This window comes from Archocentrus centrarchus, chromosome 19 (genome assembly GCF_007364275.1).
Source record: "Archocentrus centrarchus isolate MPI-CPG fArcCen1 chromosome 19, fArcCen1, whole genome shotgun sequence".
NCBI lineage: Eukaryota > Metazoa > Chordata > Actinopteri > Cichliformes > Cichlidae > Archocentrus > Archocentrus centrarchus.
Window position 1 is genome coordinate 18,929,898 of NC_044364.1, and position 24,942 is coordinate 18,954,839.

The window sequence follows — 24,942 nt, forward strand, 5'->3', positions numbered from 1 at the left end:
CAGGTTATACTGTGACTTAATACTTTTTAAAATGTTAGTATTTAGTATTAAGTCTAATGGGCTCGACACACGGGGAGCGATGTCGCTCCCTCTCCATTCATTTCCTGTGGAACTTGTGCGATGAGGCGACCATCGCTTCGCACAAGTTCATAGGAAATGAATGGAGAGGGAGCGACATCGCTCCCTGTTGGTCGAGCCCCTAAGGTGGAGTTGCTGGGCTGCCTCTTTTCTCCTGCTCCACCCCTCGGCAGAGTTTCTCCATTTGAACAGTCCTTCCCACACCTGCTTTGTATCAGGTAATCAGCTGTGTGGAGTATATGAAGCTGGAGGCTCTGCCAGCTTGTTGCTGGTATGGTGAACATTAGGCCCTTCCTGTTGCCTGTCCTAACCCAGTCTGCTCCCACTTCTGCTAGCTATCAGTCCTGAACCTCCTCAGAAGCCTTGATTACCTGGAAACCTCCAGTGTGACTCACCAGCTCTCTTTAACCTGTCAAAGTGAGAACTTCCCTGCTCTCTTCCACCAACTCTCTGACATCTGCCTCCACACCCCTGCCGAGGCTCTGCTCACTCCCGATGCAAATAAGACTGTTACCCTCCCTCTGGCTCACTCTTATGACCATCATCATTCTCTGAATCACCTGTCTCCTCTCTAACAGAGCTCCTGTGTACCTGTCCATACTGCTGCTGAACTGCTTTCTACCCATTAACAAATCTTTCTTTCACCACCTGCCTGCTGGTACCTGAATCTGCTCTCTGGGTCTGCTTTAAGCCAAAACATTACTGAGTAATGTTTCTTTGTTTAAGCTGCTTAACTCTGACCCATGAATCATTCACGCATAACTCAAGGGGTGAACCAGTGTTGTGTCTACATATAACAGAAAACTGTATCTTTAGACACTTTGTTACTAGCAGCCTGTCACACAAACATAATTTGTTCTAATTTATTTAGCTGAGTCTACAAAAAATACCAACAATAACAGTTTACAGGCATAAGAAGGTGAGTCTGGTGTGCACCGTACTCACCATAATAAGCAAACACAAAAAAGCCAGAAGAGTATAAAATGATTTATTTGTTTAAATGCAGAAGCAATGTCGAAGTTTGTTGTTCTTACACATCAGTATTAAAAATAATTTAAATATATTACATCTTTCCCATAATTTCTACTACAGACACAGAGAGAGATGCTGTGATTACAATTCATCTAAATTAAAACCTATTTAAAAAATAAAATAATGTCTCAAGCCTTTAAAAGAAAATATCAAAATGATTTATGATTTTCTGTCTGCTTCTTTAACGCCTTTGAGGATGAATTTTTAGGCGAGGCTGTGGTGTCTTCGTGGCAGCAATGAAGCACTTGTGCTACCTCTCAGCTGAATGGCTCATTCTTCCATGTAATTGTCTTGATTACCTCGTACGACATCCACTGTCATTAGCGCTGAGCACACTAATAATTCGCCCTCTTTAGCATTTAATTACTCAAATCACAGTCAGTGTGAAGTTTATCGTGAGAGGCCCTAATGCAGCAGAAATGTGTGTGAGATTCACTTTAGCTTATATGTTGTTGCCTCTTTGGGGATCTCGCTGCATGCACGTCCACCTCTGCGTTCGTCCGCATGCTTGAGAGCGATCAGACCGTCACCATAGGGAGTCAAATATGTTGTGCTTGTAAAGCTGCAACGATCAGTCTGTACTGTTGTTTTTCAGAGGGAGATGTCTGAGGATACCTGCAGCTGTTGTCCTGGTTTCCACCTGGCGCTGCGTCGGCTGCCGTCTGCCCGTCTGTACGGCTGATTCCTTAAATCTGAGGAGGAGGATGGAGAACAAACATAAATAATCCATCTGAGACAGCAAGCTTGAGAACGGCTCACTGAAAGATGTCAAAGGCGCTTTGTCACAGAACTACATGGGCTTGTGGGGTTTCGTTTACTGTGGCATAAAATACATTTTTGCTCATCAAACAGCTCAAAAATAACAGGAAAATGTGCAGATGTCTGTAAGTAAGGCAACAAAGAGTCACTGCCAGCCCATCCTGGCTCTATACACAGCTGATTTCCAACCCCGCAGTTTTCATATTGGACACTACTAGAATAGTTTTGCAGTATTCACAGTTCATAATAATAATACAGAATTTTGTGGATGTATTATCATAGGTGTGGCCATTTTGTGTCATTTTCTTGCATTTTGTGCCTTTTTAAGTTTTTTTTTTTTCTCACATGTACTTCCATCTTCCTATGCCCACAGATTTGATATGTCATAAATGAATTTTAAAGATGACCTATTCTGTTCATTTCCAGATCCATGTTTTTATTTATTTTGTCAGAAATCACTGGACCAATCATCTGAAAACATCACTGGCACGGCGGATGGACATTACACTTGATACTTGGACTCTATTAAAGTAGCGTTGCAAGATTCACAGTTCAATCTATCATCCATCTTAAGCTGCTGCAGCGCCCCCTGCTGTTTAAGCCTTCCTTCTTCTGATTGGCTAAACAGAATGTTTGACCTGTAGGTGGGTAGAGATATCTTAAACTGCTTAGAGAAGTTTGAACTGGTGCATACACAACCATCATGAACCTTACTATACATTTTAAAGGACTAATAGAAGTATATTTTAACAGCATTAAGTGGCACATCACAGCTCCCAGAATAAATAAATAAAAGCACATTAAACATGTAAACACCACACAACTTGGACCTTTTGTGGGTTTGAAACCAGTGCTAAATGCCCTTTACTTTAGGGTTTACTCTGAGCCCATTCTCTCCAATAAAAGAAGGATCAACCACCATGTAAGAATAAAATGAGCCCTGCTGAGTGCATTATTTACATTAGTACTGTAACAGTACATTTATGACAGGAAATAAAGAAAAGCATTACAGATCCCCTTTAATCATACTGGTGGGACACCAGTAAATGTTTGAATTGTTGTGCAAAGCAAAGACAAGCTCCCTACAATATGTTCTCGTGTTTTAGTTTCAGCTCTTCTCCTTCTCTTTGAAAGCCGTTTCAAGTGTGCCAGAAAATCTCTGGAGAAAACTCAGCCAGTAAATCCAGTAAACAGCACCCAAAATATTCCTTCGAGGGCAGACCGTCTTGGACACAGAGAAAGAAAAACAGACCATTTCCGTGCAGTTTCAGTTAAATGTAATGTAATTTCATTATTCTTGTAGTTACTGTTGTTAACTGAAGTAATTTGAAAGGTGAGTTTGACTGGAGCAGATAGTTCTGGGCTCAACAATTAGAAGTGACCTCTACACTCTGTGTATCCACCGTCTCTTCCTGGTTATAAATACGATGACAGCATCACGGGCAGCAGGGCCGGATTTTAAGACATCACCTCTTCACTGAAGACGGAGTCGCAGAAGAGACGAGAGGAGCGTTTGGCGGAGCGAGCCGTGAAGGGCACGGATTTAAGAGCTGAAGACGGCAAAGAAAAAACAGGGACAGGAAGAGAGGAGGGACAAACAAGGACACAGAGAAGGGACATAAGCCTTAGAAGTAGAAACTAGAGAAGGTTTGTTGAACTGAGCAGATTAAAAAAAAGAGCAGTCCAGAAGAGGAAATATGAGAAAATGTTAATAAGTGAAGATATGAGATTAACAGCGGCTTAAATGAGAAAATTAAAACACTGAGGCACATTAGTGTGACAAAGCGAAGGCAGGGGGTAGTCAACTTAGCATAGCATAAAGACTGGAATCAAAGGGAAACAACTAGCATGCTCTGAAACACGACACCTCCCATCACCTCTAAAGCAGTTATCATGTTGTATCTCGTTTATTTAAGGCCTCAGTCACATAGACCACGTAGAGACTGATAAGTCGCTGGTTGCTCAGAAAAAAACCTGGATTCTCCAACCAGTTGGCAACTGGTTGCTGCTGTTTTCTCTAGTGGCTGGTGGTGGCCGGTTTCTTCCCTGCACCTGTACACTATGCTAAGCTAAGCAAACCAAATGCCAACTCTCATCTCTTAAAGAGACACATTCTCAAAAACATCAAACTGATGATTGTTTCAGTTCACAACAGATTCAATATGAAAGCCAGGTTGTTGTGTACCTGTGATGATGTCCTCGATGGCTCCATCTTTCCCCTCCCTCACCAGAGGAGTCATCTGCCTCTTCTTCAGCTCTGCTATCAGGTCCATCTGGGGCAGTTTGGGCATCATGGGACCCTGAAACTCCAAACATATCTGAATCCAAATTTCTCCTTCTTTTAAGGGATAATTCTGCTTTTTTACAACATGATCTGAATTCATAACTTTGTGACTACAAATATATTATAAATGATAGAAACTGCAGACAAAAGTACCAGAACAATTGTCCTTTAATGTAACTGATCACCTACAAACTACTTAATTTGCCACCTAAATAGACCTGCTCTGCTTTACAAAAGCCTGAACTCTCCAATACCACCTTTTTAATATTTGACAATAAAAAGTTGCAGTCCCATAAGTTGAAAGTTGACGCTGCCCCCAAACAAGACTTGTTCCACATCCAATACTGCATATACTTTATCGTAGTTTATCCCTCTTTGGACTAGTTGTGTATACTTGAGATGACTGACTGGTAGCACCACACAAGGTTTTGTTGACACTTTGACCCTTTGGTTGCTTGGGTCTTTGTACCTATCCATTTTCCCTGGACCAAGAACCTTAATGCCCTTGTGGTGTCTGTACTGCTATATTAAACTCTATATATGTATGTATGGTTTCTTCCTTAAGGCCTGTATAGATTTAGTTCAAAAAGGGTAACTTGAATTCAGCGTAAAGGTTTGACATCAGCACAAAGGAATGCCCAAAGGGCCCCTTGTAGGCTCGCTTGCTTTCCATATAAGGAACTGACCATATGTCCAGCTGTAGGTTATCTATTTGGGGATGGTTGGAGCTGTTTCTTATAGCAATATATGGGAAAGTTAGGAATGTGGGGGGTTTGACCAACACTATATAACCTTTGTGATCTCTTTTCTGAACTGAGTTAGGAAGATTGGGCCTCCTCTCCCAGATGGCTTAAGAAGCATCTGTTTTGACACTGTCTGTTTTTTGCAATAAACTCTGTATATGCATCAAGACTTTGTCAGGGAGGTTTTTTTCTTCAAGAACACACCCATCAAAGATACGGCACCCATGTTTCCACCAGAACAGGGAAACAGGCTTTTTTCTCCATCTTTCACTGAGAAGAATCACTTTTTTAAGGTTCAGAAACTTTTAGGGTGACGTTTCCATTGATGAATGCCACTCTAGCATTTTATGGTTTTCATTTTTAAAAATGTGTAAAAAGGGACCAGGGATTGAGGCAGCAAACTACAATGAAAAAGTCTACTGTAAGATTTTAAGGTATTGCTGCCAAATGAGACCATAAATTAGCCTAATTATTCAGGAGCAAAACAACCTGTTAGAGCTTGTTTTAGTACTTGTCTCACCTTGTTCCCCATGAGTTCAGGTTTAGTGGGAGTCAAAGGAGCTTCGTGTTGTTTGTTCCTCTGCTGATTGTCCAGCTCTGCTTGCTGTCAAATGCAATAATAATGTTTTTAAGGTCAAACAATAAGCAATCCCCGATAGCTGCAGGTATGATGTAAATGCTGTTTGTTCATATCAGTGCATACGGCTGCTTTACTGTCTGTTATCTGACCTTGTATGCTTTGATGAACCTGACAAAAATAGGGAAGAACATGGAGGGCGGAGTGGACTTGGGGTTCTCTCCAAAGTACTCCACAGCTGAGTCATACGCATCCTGCAAGAGAGATAAAAGATTCAGTTCATGACTGTGATTGGCCATGATCTGACAGGTACTTTCTGTTTCTAACATCGACACAGATGAATCTGAGACCTGTGCAGTCTTTCCATCAGCTATGAGACAGCTGAGCAGCTCAGTGTTGCTGCTGAGAAAACTCTGCAGCACGGGGTTGTCTTTTTCTAAGGAGAACTCCCTCTTTGTCCCCTCCATGCCTTTCTCCAGAGCCTGCAGGTCCTGCAGAATACTGTCCACAGAAACTGAAAGACACAAAGGCTTCAGTGTCCTTTAAAGGTGAGGCTAGAGCTTCAAATGCTTATCACTGCTGATAAAGCAGTCATCAGATTAGGAGGCATTTAAGCTGATTTAAGGGTCACGAAAGGAGAAAGAAAAGATAACCTGCATGGATAAAGTGAAAGTAAAGCTTGGTACACACACACACACACACACACACACACACACACACACACACACACACACACGCATATATCTTTGTAAACTGTAATCAGGAGTTCAGGTATCATTATGGTTATTAATTACACCAGTGCTTACCAAGTGCAGCCTTATCCAGGAAGTGCAGCTCTGTGTAGAAGGACTGCAGCTCCGGGTAATTCTCCTGAATGATGCTGACGATGAAGTGCAGCAGCGTCTGTTTGCGGTCTGTAGATTTGGTGTCCAACAGCTTGGAAGAGCCAGCAAAGAGTGGAAAATATTCATTAAATATTCTAATATTCTTGGATTATGTACAGGAATAGAAACTGAAGCAAAAAGCCATCTATAGCTGCAGACAAAACAAAACAAAATTCATTTTCCTCACCAAGTCTAAACTTTGCAGACGGAAGCCGTATGCTGCGCCTCGCTTGCTGCTGTTCATGTAGTTTCCAAACGCCAGGATGATCTTTGCATCAGAAACAGAGTCAGAAAAGTATGTTGTCAGAAGTGACACAAAGTGACAACACGTGTGATAACAAGCCCACACTGACTTAAAAATACACCTGCAGTGACAAAGCATCTGTCACAGAACAGCAACTTTTATTTTGTAAAACTTTAAACCTGCCACAGAGGCGAGAAACTCTCCCTTTGCAGAAACAACTCTGTGGCTTTTTAAATGTCACCTGGAATGAAATTTGGGACTAACTTAAGAACTGATGGTGAAGAAGAAGCCACATAAATTCCTCAGGGTTAGAGACGCAGGTTGTTTGGTCTCACATTAAAGCAAATGTGTCCTTGTTAGCGTCTGCAACAAGCTAAGCTTTGCAGGCCACTTTCTCAGAAATGTTTAACTGAAGCTGAATTCTACCAGCATGGCTTTGTGCACATAATATTTCACAAAATAAAAAAAATAAATAAATAAAAAAAATTAAGCCATCATGGGAGCTTCTCTTATAGCCACTGAGGCTGGCTTTAAAACTCAGCCAATCCCCATATATGTTAAAATATAGTTTTCCCTCCATAGCAACTGTACACTGGATGAACATCCTATTGGAGTCAGGACCTTATTGAGACAGGGAATCAGAAGTGTGGCAGTTCTAACTGACAAACATTATTACTCAGTCCCAACCTGCAGCTCTCCAATATTTAAAATAAAACTGATCATCACCTCAAGGATTTTCTTCAGCTTAGTGGAAGATCTGATCGACATCGAGGCTGCGATGATGGCGTTCAGTTGCTGTAAGAAACGATGTAAAGATCAGTTTTTGTCACATCCACTTTATTGTACACTTTTAAATGACTACTTCTACATTTTGGAAGTGTGTGTATTTAACTTTCCTACACAGAGTCACATAACGGCACAGTAAATATGAAGCAACAGTGCTGATAAGCAGCAGTCCCCCCCCCCCCCCCCCCACCCCCCCACCCAGGTGCTCATCTTTATCCTAAGCTAAGCTAAGACTCTGAATAAATGTCTTTTATTGTGGCTTTGCTTTTAATCTGGTTATCTAACCAACTGCCTTTTCCTCCTGTGAAATCCCTGCTGTAAACTCTGCTTCAGTCTTTTTTCAAATACAGTTCAACTCAAGTATTCCCCTTTGGACCCCCACCGGCAGACTCACAGGCTGTATAAGCTGGACGCTGATGGGGAAATTGCCCATGAAGGTGAGAGTGCTGATGCGCTGGGAAAGCCGTGGGATCTTGCTGAAGCGCACCATGAAGCGGTCCTCCTCGCTGAGCTCGTCCAGGGGCTTGCCCTCACACTCATAGTTGTGGATGAGCTTCATTTCATACTCCGTGGGGATGAAACGCTCCAGCAGCTCGAGGAAGTCCAGACTCAGAGCTCTCTGGTTATACCTGCGGGGACGGCACTGATTTGAATATAACGGCTCTTCACTATATATTCAGATTTTATTGTTTTTATGGTCACATTACTCAGCTGATGCACAAACAGGGTTTAGCACGTACGTCTCAATGGCACAGCAGATATCAGAGGCAGCCATTCCTTCCTTACGCAGGGTGATGGCCAGGTTTTTGGCCCTGTTGGGCTCCATTAGAGACACTTTACTGGGACTCTTGTGGGCCATTTTCATCTTTATGGTGCCCAGCTCTACCGGGGCGGACTGGGCTTTGGTCTTAAACTGCTCCTCAAAGGCAGCCATGTTTAGCTCCTAATAACAGTTTAAATACAGAAAAAGAGGGAAATACTCAGAGATCAAACATTAATAACTTTGTTAAAGGCCAAAATGAAAGGTTATTCATGGAGCTAAATCCTGAGTTAAAAAGATGTGGAACACATGCAAATTCTTATGGAGCCATTCCTTTTGTCTTATGATGACAGAACTCTTAAAAAAAAAAAAAAAACATATAAATGCATATAAAGAATGACTTCAGTATGAAAAACAAAATGGTTGGCTTTAGAGTGCAGGAAACTAAAACAAAGAGAAAACATTTATTTTAGGGTTTTTCTGCTTTGCAAAAAGAAGAATTTATCAAAGATTTCTCTGAAAGTAAAACTTTTTGTTCACATTTATAATTTGTGTGTAACATCAAAACAATTCCTTAAATGAAAATGACAAAAAACACGAGTTATAACTTCTGCCTTAGTTTCATGGACTTGACTGGAGTATGAGCACCACCTAGCTGTTTATTTTGACTAACCAACTCTTAGTTATTACATATTACTTTAGTAGGAAGAAGCTGGCATTCATTTGCATTTTGTTTAGCAGATTTTTTCTGGATTAAAACCCAAGCTGCAACCTCCAGGGCTGAAAATGAAGCCAATGCAAAAGTACCAAAAAACTGCAGTTCCATTAAAGGCCACTTGAGACTTGGCACCAAACCCGAGTTAATCCCGACAGACTCCCATGTTAAAATGTCTATCCCAGCTGACGTAGGGTGAGCGGCAGGGTACACCCTGTACAGGTCGCCAGCCTGTCGCAGGGCTAACACAAAGTTCACAAAAAAGGGTCTCTATGGATAGTTTCCTCCTTCATATCATATGTTCAGGGGCTGAGTTTTTTTTTTTTATAACTCCTCCAACTGGATACTGGGAAGACTTAAAGTTTGAGGTGCTGATGAAGATGAAGGTATAGCCAGTCTGCTAGTCTTCACCCACATTATTCAAGTTACTGAACTGGACGTCTTCCTAGTGTTTGAGGTGCTGATGCCTTTTTGGAGCATTTAAAATTAATTAATACAATTATCTGACCAAACAACCAAAGAAATGTGTATTCCAGTTTTGATCATTTAAATTCTAATACTTTTTTTGGTATATTTAGTCTGTCACTTAGAGTTAATTAGCAGGTCAGCTTGCTCAGAGGTCCCCACCCCCTGGGCCGAGGATCATTTGGTACCAGGCAGAACTGAAAGAATAAATAACTTACATTTTTTCCATTTTATTTATTATCTGAGTTGAATTATGTTTTATTTTGGAAAATGGGTGGATTCTCTCCATTAAATCTGTCTATGACTCACTCTTGATGCATGTCAAGACACTTGTCTCAGTTATGATACGTTACCCACGAGCTTCACTGGTTCCTGTGCCTGTCTAACAAACTAGGTTGGTGGACCTACATAAGTAATGCTTGTATAAAGCGTCGAGTGCTTAACTAGAGCATCCATCCATCCATCCATCTTTATAAGAACTAGTCCATTTATATTTAGCAACACCAAAGACAGCAGTGAGGCAGACCCAACCAACCCACAAGCTAGCAAAAATGAGTTGCAGAGAAAACAAGCTCAGGGCTCACACTGATTTAAAGTTATGGTGATTTGAATTTTTCATGCACTTGTTTTTATGGTGTATCTTATTTTGAAAGCATGTTTAGACATTACCATGGCAACCAGAGAGCGTTGGGGTAGACAGGATGTTACTCGTGTTATATTGTTTGTGCGATGTTAGGAGGACACTGCTGATAAATTTGCATATGAGTACACAGTGGATTCACGTGTATGATTATATTTAGAAAATACAGTTTTTATGCCGGTCATATCTTTTATTTTGTTGTATTTATCCTTAAACTTAAAGGCCAGGAAATATTGTCTGACATTAAATCGGTCCATGGTGCAAAAAAGGTTGGGAACCACTGAGCTTGCTAACCAAGCAAGCTAGATTTGGCTGATACAGTAACTGAGCACAGCACCAAAATGAGGCTCCAAACCGTAGTACCTACAGTAAAACCAGTGGGTGCTGTCATGATGTCCATCACTTAAATACAGTCTATGCAGAAACCCCGGCCCAAACGTTTAGAGTACAAACCTCTAAGATTTGCTCATCATCCAGATCATTGAAGATTGTTCCTGCCACCTGGGTGGATTTGAGGGCCTGCCAGTTGAACAGTGGCATCCGGTATTTGGTTTGAATGGGCTTCTTATTTTTACTGTCTGTAAGAGAAATGATCTTCTTAAATATTGTTGGTTTCACAGGAAAAGACACTGAAATCTTAATGAGCAGGTCCCAAAGTACATTTGAAACATGATTGCCAAGGCATGATTTAGAAAAAAGTGTAACTTCTTCCACATTTCTCCACTCTCTGTAATATTTCTTGATTTTCTGTAAAGTTTTCAGGTCTCTACAAGCAGTTTGATAAAAACAGGAAAACTTCAAGAAACCTCGAGCAGGTTTTCTCTTACTGTAATCGTTTTCAAATTTACTGTAAAACAACAGTCTCTTCTTTGAGATTTATAACACAAGAAAATATGAATCAAATTAGCTTAACAAATTTTAAAAAGGCTTACTAAGACCATCATTTTACACTGATTGTGGACTCACTTGAGCTCCCACCAGTCACGTTTGTTGACGGCTGCATCGTACCACCTCCAGGAGGCAGGGGAGCTGCTGGCAGTGGTGGAGGATGAGGAGAAGGAGCTGTCGTTGAGGATGGAGTCGGAAGTGGAGGAGGAGGAGGAGGGGGAGGAGGAGGAGGAGGGGGAGGAGGGGCTTGTACTGCCTCTGCTGGTGGAGAAGCTTCTGTTGTGGGCTCTGAAGAGGTGGGAATAGCCTGATGGGGGTTCCCTGTACTGACTTCATCTGCAGCTGTCAGGGAAACGAACAGCACTCTCATTTTCTCCCATTCTTGTCTCAGTATATTTAGTAAGCAGAATCAGCAAAACTGACTTTGTCCTACTTCAACCTACATCAGTAAAATTAAAATGATCTGACAGTATAATTCTCCATCTAAATTAATGCAAAGACTCCAAAATATTATTTTCAAAGATAATGGCGCGGTTGCAGCCAAGAAGAAAAAACTGGGAAATGCAATGCAAGGATTTTAGACCTTCCTACTTCCTACTTAGACCTTCCTACTCAGAATTAACCCTGAAGTTACCTGGAGGAGCCCAAATCTTGCATGTAATACAGGCCTCTGAGCAATAATAAAGGGAAGTTCTGAATCCAGCTCATAAAACGTGAATTGCTCATACACAAAATGTAAAAAGAAAATATTCTGACAAGCTTTTTAGATATCATCATTAACTTTATTTCAAAGGATGCAAAAATAGTCCTTAAAACTGTTTTTTTTGTGTCACATTTAATGTATAACTCAGGGGACGGACAGTTTAAAGACTCTTAAGACTAGTGTAAGGGTGTGTATATGTGTGGAGCTTTATTTTAGTTTGGAGGTGTGATAAAAACAGCGCTGACCTTTCTGCTTCACGTTCTGCTGGACCACCTGAACGTGTAGGCGTCCAGAGGAGGAGCGCTCCATTTGGACAAGACCCTGCTCCACCAGAGCTTGAACTTTGACCTCGAGCTCTCTCAGGGCCCGAGCGTCTTCTTCTCTCTCTCGATCTCTCTTGCGCTCGAGCTCCCTCTCTTGTTCTCGCTGCTCGAGCAGAGTCACCTGGGAGCGAGACTCACGCAGACTCTCCTGTGACACGTAACGACATATGTCGCACACAGAACAAGTTGGAGTAAGTTTTTTTTTAACATGAAAAAATAAGAAAAGATAAACGGCAAAACAACATGTATGCTCACAGCACTTTGCCTCATTAATATGCAAATGTATGCAGACTGCAACACCAAAATCTAATCAGATCATCTGCACCCGATGGAGTACCTGCAGTGTGAGTGCTGCTATGTGCTTTTTCTTGACTTAGTCTCTCCCTAATTTAAGCCAATTAGTTCCTCCATTTTCAAAGACGTACTTTAAGGCCAACATGTTTGTCTCTGCATGTCTGCTATTAATCTGAACTCATCAGCCTGAAGTGAGAAAGAGAATTCAACATCTGAGGAAGCAGTTTCACCTCGTTAACATGCAAATTTATGCAGAAAGGTGCTTAAAAATCAAATCACATCATCTCCTTCTTGTGGGGGACATGCGGCGTAGGTGTGAGGTTTCTGAATAGTTATCGTGTTCATCAGAGTGGGTCACAGTTTTGGGATACAAAAAACAGGGAAAAATTAATTGGACCTTGATGGAAAAGAACAAATGACTGCAGGTTACTAAGATACAGGCAGGGCTGAGCGATTGATTTTTTCCTGTCTACATAAACTCAAGTGAAAAGTTGGCTCACAGAACAAACGAAAAGAAAAGCACCACACGGAGAGCCTTTATCCTTCCACATGTTGGGAATACAAAGGAAAACACCAGGACCGGCCGCCTCTGCAGAATATTTCAGACTCTGTGGTTCACAGCCTCAAAAGTTCATCTTTCTCACCTCATAATAAATACCAACAATTCTATAAAACAGAGTCGACTGCTGCTTACAGGATGCTGAGCAGAGGCCAAGCTCTGAGTTCTCAGTTACAGGAAAGCCAATCACAGTTATTTCAATCACCTATTATGATATCACAATTTAAGACTCAACATGCACAAGCATGAAGGGATTAGGGCCACATTAAGACAAAAAGAGGAGAATATAATGTATATATATACATTTACACACGTTAAAAGAGAGGATACAGAACTCTAACAGGGGTCTGTTTGAAGCCAGATTAAAAAAATAAAGTGATGACTAATGAACTATTTCTCACGGATGTTGTTGGAAAGTAGGCAAACATCTGGGTCCAAAATAAAAGCACAGAAACATTAAATGGACTTTTACACAACAAGCTACATTCAGCCCTTCACCTTGTTTCAGGCACTTTTATCCATCATACAGTGACGGATGCATCAGGGTCAGCCAGCCACTTTTTTATGTTGGATTTGGTGTTTCTACTATGATCTGACTGCTGGCCTCTTTATGTTCTTGCAGAAAAAAAAACAGGTAAGCATGAAATTGCTCTTCTCTACCTTCAGGAGCTCCACTTCCTTCGTGGTCTGAATGAGCTTCTTCTCGAGCTCAGACGCTTTCTCCATCGCCTCCCTCTCCGTGTCCTGAAGCCTGCTGCTCAGCTGTGGCACCAGAGCAAAGTGATCATGGGTAAAATATATTTACACAGAAAAAAAATGATGTTAAACTGTGTTACATAATACTATTTCTGTCATGTATATAGTGCCACAGTGGTTGCAGTTTATTAATACTGAATACACAAACCAAATGTCATTAAAATCCATGGAGTCAGTGACTATATAATCTCTCCCATTTGTAGCACAACACACTTTAATATTACATTAACTGAGTGAACAAAGCGGACCTGTTTATTCTTTTCTGTATTTTCAGTCATGCTCATATGAAACATGGCCAAAGGTTCAAATAATGAAATCAGTGTATGTACAAGTACATCCCTGAGAGCCAAAAGCTCAGCTTGCAGAGCATTTGATGTAGCATTTGACCGGTCACCTGACACACAGAAGCCCCACCCACCTGCTGTTCTAACCTTCTGTGTGTGAGGGGCAGCCAATCAGGGAAAAGGCTGACTTAAAGGGTGACAGAGGGGCTGTGTTTCTGTTAAAGTGTCTTTTGGGAGGTAAACACAAATATCAGCCATTTTTCTAAATGCACATAAGAGCAGTGACCTCAACACTTAGTTTTATTAAAGATCCATCCTGGCCAAACTAATGGAAAATGCTGTATACTGAAAATCAACAGAAACGGTCCTTCAGCTCAGTTTGTAGTTACTGCGTTTTGAACATCCACACCTGTGTGTTGTGTTCCTGCAGTTCCTCCATGTGTTCCAGCAGAGCGTTCTTGGTCTCTGCATCCTCCAGCAAAGCACCCACATCAAACACGTTGTCCAGGTAGGCCTGGATCTGCACCAGCAGTCTGTCGCTCTCCGTGAACCTCAGATTCTACAGCGAGAAAAGACCGGATTCAAGCACGCAGAGGTTTGAACATTTTTACCTAATCGTGAATCCATCTGAGTCTCAACTAAATTTAAAGGTGTTAATGTAACATACTACAAGGTCAAAGGTTACACTTGCCTCCAGGTAGTCATCCAGGCCGTGCTGAGTGAACTCGTACTGGAGGTGGACTCTGAAGTTCATGTTTTCCACTGAGTGGACCACGATGTTGATGAACTGCATACAGGCCACCTGGTGGGCAAAAGAAATGCATTTATGTGGCAGGCAGCATCCTCATCTGCACATTACTATGAGTAGTAATGATTAACCTCTCAACATCCACCAGGTCAGGTAAAATACTTTTAATTTTAAGGCTGTTTTTTTCTTGCCAGAATTCTCCTATTTAATATCACAGATTTAGCATTTTGCTAACCGAGATAGCTGATAAGTCACCTGGCCTACTCGTCTAATTATAGTCACGTTGGCAGCGACCAAAATGTCAAACTCAAGGCTTCAAAAAATAGCATCACAAACCGCTGAGTGACATAACAGTGGCTGCACTGAAATTTTCTATACAGTCTTTATTCATACGCTGACTGAAAGAAAGTCTTATGGAAGCCAGAACATTAAGATTTCCAGCAGCAGCAGCAGCAGAGCTAATGAGACTGAGGAGGCCAAACTGCCGATACTAGCAGCTGCATATTTGACATAAGCTCAGTCAGAGCATTTCACCATACCTGAACAAGCACACCTGACATTAAAAGCTTCACATCTGCTAACAACCTCATTGACATTCCCTTTGGTGGAAGCCGTACTTTATGACCTCAGGCCAGCTGCTCCTCAGTGAAGCTGGTGATTGTCCAGAGTTTCCCAGTTTGAGTTCCAACTTTAAGAGCTGATGTTTTTAAGTTTAAAGAGGCCAATTAAAAGTTCTGCAAAAAAAAGTCAGCCCGAGACAGCTGGCAGCCGTTCCTGCTGCTGACTGAGGAAAGCAAAACTGGCTTCTCTAATTGTTCTTTTTTTTTTTTTCTCCAGCAAAGAACTGCGGCCATAATCACGCGTCCTTTTCGTTTATCAAGAAAAATAAATAAATGCTGGTTTCAGCTTCTCAGGGGTCAGATCATGTTGCTTTTCCTTTGATTACTGCAAACTGATTCACTGTGGTTATTAGATCTGCACCTTGGGCTTCAGGAAGCTGCACTTTGCATTATTATTTGTTGCTGACTCATTAATTGATTAGTTGAAGACCTTTTTCACCTAAAGTAACCTTAAATAAACATTTTTTCTGCAGATTTGCCACACCATTAAACTGAGTCTGAATTCACAGCAAACTGTGGATGCTTTTAATCATCAGCAGCTGCTGTTCTTACAGTTCTGATCTTGTTTAAAGGAAAGTAAAGCACAAACTTTTAGGAACACGCTGCCAAGGCTTATTCGCAGCACTCTGCATATTATATATAATTGCTCACAATCTGTCTAATTAAAAGAAAAGCTGTCATTTTATAAAAAAGCTCAGCCTGAAAGCTTTCAATTATAAAAACTAATTAGCCATATTCTTTCTTTAGCTTGTCATAAATTCTCACACAAAGAAGATTTTTTTTTTCAGAGGCAGCTTCTTTTGTGTGCAAGACCAAATGTGCAGCTAAATCATAGATTTATTTTATTTTCTCTGGTGGTTACCAGTAACACCACCAGTTACATAAAGAATTGATTTTACACATTTATTAATCACTTTTGAAGCCTTAATGGTTTCACTCTTACCTACATGACAGATTTACTGACGCCCGCGTTACTCGGGTCACATCATTACCTCATTACAAAAGGAAATCAGAGTTCTGCAGCATCTACTCTTAAATCACCTCCCACAAATTGACCTATTAATTTAGCTTTATTGTATCTATTTATCTTAACTGTTGTACACACTGTTGTTTTTTATCTGCTGTTCATATTTTAACTGTGCACTTTTCTTTTTGACTGTGATCGATTCTGTACAAATAACGTTGTGATTATGTTGTGTAGCTGAAAATGTATATGAACACACAGTCAGTGACATACCATGAAGTCAATATTGCTGTCTTCATTCTGGAAATACTCCATGAGCTTCTCGAATCGGCTTTTTTCTCCACAAACCTGAAAGAATAACAAAGATCAGATCAAACAGCTTTTGTTTTTCTTATTGTGCTCATTGCAGGTTTATTAAATCCAGGTGAAGTCCCTGGAGACTCGCTGCTTGCTGTCTTCACCGTGTGTGCACACATGGGGGCAGTGTGCTCACACGGAAACATTATTCCCGCTGGCTCTGTCTACACTTTATGATGCAGTGACTGTAATATGTGGGTCTCTGCAAACAGCCCAGTGTTGAGAGAGGACGATCATTTGGCTGATGTTTGTGGGGAGTTTCAGCTCAGTTCAGTAATAAAACCGGTGCAGGATGATTGCAGCTCGCTCTGCAGGCACAAACAATCCTCACTGTTTGAGTGTCACATGATTGGCTGGGAGCAAAACAGAAAAAAACAGTGTTTTCCTAACTGCTAGCATGTCAGCAGGTTCCTTGTCTCATCCATTTCTGTGTAGTAATCGACCTGCCCCGCTCATGCCCACTCATGTCCGCTGAATAATGCAGCAGGCCAACCCAACAGCCAGCACAACCCCAAACAAAGCCCACGTTCTGCTACTGAAGGACACATGAGCCAGCTCCTGGCCCCGGGCCCGCCCGCCTCTATCACTCTTCCTATCTTCCTCCAGCTCTCGCCCACACATGCATGCTGACACTGCTGCAGCACCACAAACAAGCGTCGCACACGGCAACACTCGAGTCACCGCTCTGATAATTGACGCCGCACTAATCAAACAGGTGAGGGATGATGCTGCCAGAGGGTTTACAAATGGGCAGGGGTTTAATTCATCGCTTCATCTGACCCTGATGAGCGAGTCCACAAACAACCAATAAACAATCACATTCCCATGAACACACACGGAGATGACAAAGATCAAACAGGACTATTATGTTTTCCCTTATTTTCTCTCTCCTATAAACTGTTCCTAAGGTGGCTGCTTATTAAACACGGCCAAGGTTTCAAATAATGAGGTCCATCTGAGCCAAACTCTGCCTGCTCAGCAAAACTCATTGTCCTGTATTCACTTTGAAACCTGGAAAAGTCATCTTTCAAATTCAGTTTTTACTAGTGCAGGTTTGCATCAGTTACAAAATAATTCTGAACACAAACAAAAAAGTTGAAAAGTGAAAATACATCCGTTCCTCCACAACATCTCTCCAGACTCCTCAGATGAGCAGCAGGTTTACTGTGCGGTAGCAGAGCTAACCACTGCACACACGCCATACAGTAGTATTAGTTAAATCAAATGTTAAATCAAATGTTTTATTAAAAACAAAGGCACTCATGTGTTTGCATATTAAAACATGTGTGTTCTGAACCCACTAAGATTTCCCTTTAGAACCAAATTTAACTTTTCAGCCTTGACAGCCAAACACAGTTTGATGTTTAATCAACATATAATTGATCATTCAATTTTCTATTAGCCCAAAAAGATTAATTTTTGTATTTTTTAATGTTGGAGGGGTGCCAACCAAACAACATCCAAGAGTGTCTGATGGTTGGTGGGTGAGGCTTCAGACTGCTGCAAAGACAGTGGGTTTTTTTGGTCTCAAGAACATCCATCCATCCATCCATCCATCCATCCATCCATCCATGCCCTGCCACTTATCCAGGGTTGAGGCAGCAGCGGCCTAAGCACAGATCCACCTTTGATTTCCACCTGACACATCAGCAGATCCATTTTGTCTGTTCAGCTGTGCCCAGCCAGGCCCCATGCCACTAGATGCTCTCCCACAAGCTCCCCAGGCCTGGCTCCAGGGTGGGGCCTTGGTGACTCTACCTTGGGCAAAGTAAACTGGTCCCTAGATTTTTTGTTTTTCCACAGAGGTCATCTGAATCACACTTTGTCTGGCTCCTCATCCTGCATCAATTTGCCTTGGGAGACCCTCCCAGGAGCAAAAAGCCCCCAACAGTATAGCTCCTGGGATAACTGGGATACACAAACCCCTCCACCACAATTAGGTGATGAAATACAGCGGGAGCTGAAAGAGCTTGCTTTAGGCAATGACCAAACAATTTAATAAAAGTAGCCGATTAAGCAAAACTGATCTGTAGGCTACTTCAAAGGAAATCATTGCACTGAATGGTGCCACTTGTTGTAGGGCAGCTTTCTAACCTTTCTAACCTCCTACAGTAGATGTTTTCTAATAATAAGCGCTCCAAGCTCAGGTTTATGCTTCTGTGTCACTGCAGCCGCAGGAAGCAACAGGTGCTGCCTTCTCAGGCAAAGACAAGAGAAGGCCAAGGAGAAGTGAGAGGCCGCTCAGCAACTGTTTCACATATTTACACCTCTTTAGTCAGTTTTGTATGGCGGAGGAACAGCTGGACGGAGCAGCTGATGGGGGGCAGCGCGGCCTGGGGTCCCCCTCCCTAACCTGCTGGTATATGGGTGCAGTGACATGGGTCTATGTTAAGCTTCAGATCACTTAAAAAGATGTGTGAATGTGAGATGAGTCATCACTGGTCATCACAGAAAGAAGAAACCACTGGCCAGCTTCGTCTGATCTCCCTGTTCCTGTGTGGGTACTCCAGTTTCCTCCCACATTAGTAATATACATTACAACATCTGTAATAAAGGTCTCAGAGTATCTGTGATCACTGTAGGATCAGGGGTGCAGAAGGAGCACTTCTGATCACTGTTAGTAATGTTCCCTTGACTATAAAAATCTGGCTAAAATAGCACAGGAAATTACAGGGAAATCTGTTTCTTTTATGTATCTGGAAGAAAGAAAAATCTCATTGTTGATTTTAAAAATCATATATTGGTTGGGCTTAAATGAATATTAACCACACAGAACAGGAAGCTCTTAAAGTGGCTCAGCTACCAACCAAACCCCTCAGAATTAGATGGCTGTCACCGCAGCGACCCGTCTGACCTCTTTGAAGTTGTCGAAGGCAGCAAGGATGATATCGTGACCTCCCCTCACCAAACACACGGCTGCCAGCAGCTCCAGCACCAGAGCTTTGGTCCTGAGAAGGAGATTTATTTCATAGGTTAAGTTACTTTACAAGTTCATATTTTTGCAAAAGAAAATTAATAGTAATCTATTTTGATTGTAAGTTTTTCCTTTTTTTAAACACCAAAGCAGTCATGAAATATCCAGCTACAACTTTAAAATCCCTCCTGAACACTAACACCTTTCAGACAATCACATCAGTAAAACTACGGCAAAGGTTTTTATTTTCATAGCTGATGTAATTTTTAGTTCAGTATAACTGTGTTTTCAGGCTGTGCGTGGTGTTAACCTCGGGTTTCTGTCATTGAGGCTGAGTGTGATCTCGTTGACGCAGGAGGGATGCTTCATCACTTGGTTGAACCCCGACTAAGGAAAAAATACAAATGGAAAAAAGTGTGCCAGCCATTCATCTACTGTAATGAGATTTAAGAATTAAATGAAGCACATGACTGGATCAAGTGCCCGTAATCACATTCAAGCATTCTTGTGTGCACCAGAAAATAATATGAACTGTTCATATCAAACACTATAAAATTCAACTTACAGTATGACCAGTCATCAGTATTTGTCCTAATTATGATCTAATCTGACCCTCCGTTTGGAAATCTGACTTTCACACGTTTCTCCCCAACGTGTAAGAAATATATGGAAGTCCAACTCCGCAGATAGATAATAATATTAAACTGTGTGTAAGTGGCTTGAAGTACCTGGTAATTCATGATGGCACGTAGACACATGATGCAGAGATGAACATCATCTTTCTGGCTTGCAGCACGTGAGTTCCTTGAGGCTTTCCTGTTTTAGAGAGAAAATCAGCCATGTGAGTCTCACCATAGTAATAGAAGTATATTTAATGGATATAATAATGTGTTAACCCCCCCACCCACCCCCCATTAAAAAAAAAATGGGGTTCAACAAGATGTACCCCAGTATTTCATGAGCTATCTTGCCTGATTTCATTCCCTATGCTGACAGTATGCTGTTTATTCTGACTTTATGATGTAAGCTGTGACTCTGACCGTGAGCACCACAGCTGCTCTGCACCATCCAACACAGTTACTGTAAACTCACCACAGCAGGACAAGCTGACCTGTTTATCCTGCACTAAACTGCAAAGTATTTGAGTGACACACAGTACACCTGAAAAAACCCTTCACAACCACATCATATACAACACCAACATCTGATTTAAAAAAAAAAAGAGGACATTACATGTAAACTTTAAATTTCCAGTTTAATAAATGTCCCTGAGCAGTCCTTCCCTTTAAATCTAACCTTTCTGCTTCCTCTCCTGTCCTCTTTCTTCCATCCTTCTCCCTCGCTGAGTGAATTTTCTGGACCTTCAGCTCGCAGACACAAAACTGCACACAAACAGTTTGTGTGTTTGCTGATAGAAACGATGCATCTGAAATGACCTGCCGCTTTAAAAACATTTCTGCCTTTATGCTCGCTCCTCTTCTGCAGCACAAGCTAGATGCTGAAGTACCAGGACCACAACTTACAGACACGACCTGAGTACAGCGCTATAAATGATGCATGAATTATATTTTTATACATTTCATCTCCTTGCATGTGATAAGCTCCAGTGATGGATACACCAACAGGACTGTCTTTTATGTGTTGTTGTTCCTCCATTTAGGCTCAGGTCAGTTAAATGTTTGAAGGCAGTGACATGAAATAAAAGCTTCCCTCAGATGTTAAACCTAAAGTAACGAGTCGGTTTTGAAAATGTGAGGAGTAGATAGTACAGATATTCGTGTGAAAATGTGGGGAGCAAAAGTAAAAAGTAGTTAGAAAAATACATATTCAAGTGAAATAGAGATACTTTACTAAACTCTATTTAAGTACAGTAATTAAGTATTTGTACTTTGTTACTTCCCAGCTCTGCATACAAGATCTTGAATAATCAGGCCCCATCTTATATCAAAGACCTTATAGTCCTATATCACCCCAACAGCACACTTTGCTCTCAGACTGCTGGCTTACTTGTGGTTCCTCAGATACTTAAGAGTAGAATGGGAGGCAGAGCCTTCAGCTTTCAGGCCCCTCTTCTGTGGAACCAGCTCCCAGCTTGGATTCAGGAGACAGACACCCACTCTATTTTTAAGATTAGGCTTAAAACTTTCCTTTTTGATCAAGCTTATAGTTAGGGCTGGATCAGGTGACCCTGAACCATCCCTTAGTTATGCTGCGATAGGCCTAGGCTGCTGAGGGGTTCCCATAATGCACCGAGTGTTTCTTTGTCATTCACCTCTTTTTACTCTGTTTATACTCAGCTCTGCATTTAATCATTAGTTATTAATCTCTGGCTCTCTTCGACAGCATGTCTTTTGTGCTGTCCCCTCCCTGAGCCTGGTTCTGCTGGAGGTTTCTTCCTGTTAAAAGCGAGTTTTTTCCTTCCCACTGTCACCAAGTGCTTGTTCATAGGGGGTCATTTCGACTGTTTCTCGGGTTTCTCTGTATTATTGTAAAGTCTTTATCTTATAATATCGCCTTGAGGCGACTGTTTGCTGTGATAAAAAAAATCTAATTGATCAGAATGATCTATAATCCCACTGAATCCCTATTTTCAAACCAAATTCTTTAAACATGATGGAAAGCAAGAAATGAAAATAAGGCCAATGATTATTACCCATTTCATCACATTTTTCAGTTCTTATTTTCAGGAGAAATTATGGCAAGAAATCTCAACGATATCATGAATTAAGATTAAAATAATGGATGTATTTAAAGATCAGCCTTAGACACTGTGATCGCCACAGATTCTCTTTTAAGATGTGCTGTGAAAGAAAGTGGCACCTGCAGTAAATGCTTTAAATCACTCTGCTGACGACAGCAAAACCACTGAGCACCAGTAAAAAGTGTGCACACATACTCTGATAATATTTAGCATCACTTACCGAAATGTCTCACATTCACACATAAACACAGACACCATCTGAACAAAAGGCCACTAAATGCTTACGTACTGAAGTATCTTCACTATGAGAGGAATGCAGCTGCTTCCCATCAGAAAGATAAGAAAGATGCATCTACAGCTGCTGTGGGACGTCTACACACAAGCCAGCATGCCCACAGCGTAGCGTGGTTTATCAGCCCAAACTACCCAAACCAACCTTAGACGCCTGGACATGGATTTTTTTTTTGTCCTATTATTATTATTATTATTTAATTAGATTTATTTGATTTGAGATTAGTTTGGACCTTATTAAGATATCTGTTAAGATACTGAGCCTTGCACCATTTTACTTTTTTAAGCCATTTTATATGTGGCTGTGGCTCCCTTATTTACAAGTTAACATATGATTTTTATATTTAAGATGCTTTTTTTCTGGGATAAATAAATGATCCAAACAACTTGGTGAAGGTCAGGAGAAGGTCATGGCTAGGGTTCAAACAGGCCTCTTAAGAATAGTAGCATTCCCTAGTGGCCTGTTGGGAGTGACTGATACAGTAACTCCCACTTATGCATTAAACCAGTGCATCACAGCACACACGCCAAAGGACACTTGTGTAAATTAGCTCCATTGGCAGCTTTGATGAAGCAGTACTAATTGACACCCCGGGGATGAGAACAAACTGCTATGATTAGATCAGCTTAATGGAAGCAGGTCCCTGCAGCCATGTTTAAAAAACTCAAATAAAATTTGAGATGAGATACGGAGGATGGGGCTGCTGTCCACATACCTTTGGATATTTTTGGTGAAAACAGTTATTATTGAAAACTTTATGGCGATCAGAGTTAGTTCTACATTTTGCTTTTCTCATTTTTGTTCTGAATAGCATTAACATTAATAAATCATTATTAGATAACATAACCTACATTTTAATGTAATGCACAGACATTCAGACAAATGGAAGTCCGCTGTACATTTATCAGCATCGATCATACCTGACTGTGAAGCCTTTGCTGCTCCTCAAAGTGCTGTGTGTTGGTGAGTTGCTGGCACTTCTTCTCAGATCTTCCACTGGTTTGTCTGCGGGCTGCGTGCCATTGTCCAAAGTCTCCACCTCATACCTGGGAGCCACAGTCAAAGTAATGTTAGCTTTTATGGCCTTCTTGAGCAAGTCAGTTTCAATCAGTGGCTGTGTGAGAGAAACAGCTCAGCTGTGATTGCTCTGGGACGTTTTTGAGCTGATACCTACGTGACAGCGCTGTGGGCGACAGACAGATAATCCACGAGAATGTCCAAACCCTGGTTCTCCTCATTTAGGAACTCCTGAGCCCAGCTGCAGGAGGATGAAACAAAAAGAATTTAACTACAGTAACATTTACGGATTTAAAATCTTTTAAAACCTTCAAGAAATAAGGAGAGCACATGACTCAGAGACACAACCTATGCTCTAACATTCACTCTCAGGCAGAGCAAGGAGAGAAACGATGAAGGAAGTGTTTTAAATAATATTTACGTTGTTATTTATTGTGTTTGTATAAAGTTTAAGGTCAAAATTTTGCTCATAGCCAAAAAATGTTTCATTAAATGTGATGCGGTTGGTTGGAATATTAAAACTTTTATGTCAGGCTCCAGTTTAATTTGTGTGATATAATCAGCTTCTTAACTCCAACAACAGTACAATATTATTTTCTCCATGTGTGTGTGTGTGTGGGGGGGGGGGGGGGGCACTCACCCGATATGATTGGTCCTCAGGGAAATCTCCAGCTCTCTCAGGATCTGTGTGGATTCCTGGACACGTCTCTTAAACTGATATAGCACATATGCTGAGTCTGTGGTCAAGAAATGCTTAAAGAGATCTTACACTCATTAACAGCTCTATAGATTAACTGCTGGATTCTGGGGATTCTAAAAATGACGTATATATTTATTATTTGTCCTTTAGGTGCTGCTAATCAAATGCACTTGATTAAGTCATCATCAGCAAGTATGAGAACCTCTATAAAAGCATAATTTTTGCAGTGTGCTGGTCTGGAGCATTCAGATGTGTGTTAACGCAATCACACAATCTCCCTGGGAAATTTAAAGCCACAAAAATGCTCAAAGAAATTACAAAAGACCCAAGAGCGCCATCTCAGACTCCACAGGCCTCTGCAGGTGAGGATTTGGGCTTGAGCTGAAGCACCAGTGTGAAGGAGAGTGGGCCAAAACACTCTTATTAATGTAGTTGGACGTGTCGATAATGAGTGTTGGAATTACTTAATAAAAGCTTGGCTTGCAAGGGCAGCTTGGTGGTTTTCTTTTATTATTTTTTGCTAAATTAAATACAAACATTTCAAGCAAATCACAGGTTGGCTAGTTAGTGAAAATGTTAATGTGCCTGCTCTGTGAAGGCTTTTCTTGGGTTCTCTGCAAGACTTAATACAGGATTACTTTATATATTGTCTTTATATAACATAATGAAGATATTTGATGTATTTGCTGCTGTGAACATGGGTGCCCAACATTTTTAATAAGCACAGATGAATAATAACAGCCCACAAAATAACTGTGCCTGAACACAGAGGCCCAACTTTATCAAACAAATATTTGTGTGAATAGTTAATCAGAAGGATTTATCAGATAAGCCTGCAGTGAAATATTTGTGGTG

The 24,942-nt window shown here is 41.2% G+C and overlaps 1 protein-coding gene across 2 annotated transcripts in view; it reads right to left on the reverse strand.

Moving 5' to 3' along the window:
• Positions 1-1,666: 1,666 nt before the first annotated feature.
• Positions 1,667-24,942, reverse strand: part of fmnl1b (formin-like 1b) — a 38,274-nt gene continuing 14,998 nt past the window's right edge. Inside the window, exons 4-27 of one of the 2 annotated variants that reach the window (XM_030754731.1) lie at positions 24,028-24,101; positions 23,545-23,628; positions 23,291-23,416; positions 20,106-20,193; positions 19,688-19,764; positions 19,318-19,411; positions 16,380-16,454; positions 14,466-14,576; positions 14,184-14,333; positions 13,395-13,496; positions 11,804-12,029; positions 10,934-11,197; positions 10,421-10,545; positions 8,128-8,330; positions 7,782-8,016; positions 7,328-7,396; positions 6,545-6,625; positions 6,280-6,409; positions 5,824-5,987; positions 5,626-5,727; positions 5,417-5,500; positions 4,055-4,169; positions 3,340-3,419; positions 1,679-1,802 (exon numbers count right to left, since the gene is read on the reverse strand). In XM_030754731.1, coding sequence (XP_030610591.1) covers positions 1,797-1,802; positions 3,340-3,419; positions 4,055-4,169; positions 5,417-5,500; positions 5,626-5,727; positions 5,824-5,987; positions 6,280-6,409; positions 6,545-6,625; positions 7,328-7,396; positions 7,782-8,016; positions 8,128-8,330; positions 10,421-10,545; positions 10,934-11,197; positions 11,804-12,029; positions 13,395-13,496; positions 14,184-14,333; positions 14,466-14,576; positions 16,380-16,454; positions 19,318-19,411; positions 19,688-19,764; positions 20,106-20,193; positions 23,291-23,416; positions 23,545-23,628; positions 24,028-24,101 — 2,865 coding nt within the window. In that variant the 3' untranslated portion in view covers positions 1,679-1,796. Of the gene's footprint in view, positions 1,803-3,339; positions 3,420-4,054; positions 4,170-5,416; positions 5,501-5,625; positions 5,728-5,823; positions 5,988-6,279; positions 6,410-6,544; positions 6,626-7,327; positions 7,397-7,781; positions 8,017-8,127; positions 8,331-10,420; positions 10,546-10,933; positions 11,198-11,803; positions 12,030-13,394; positions 13,497-14,183; positions 14,334-14,465; positions 14,577-16,379; positions 16,455-19,317; positions 19,412-19,687; positions 19,765-20,105; positions 20,194-23,290; positions 23,417-23,544; positions 23,629-24,027; positions 24,102-24,942 lie in introns of both variants that reach the window. The other variant, XM_030754730.1, reaches the window with a different exon arrangement.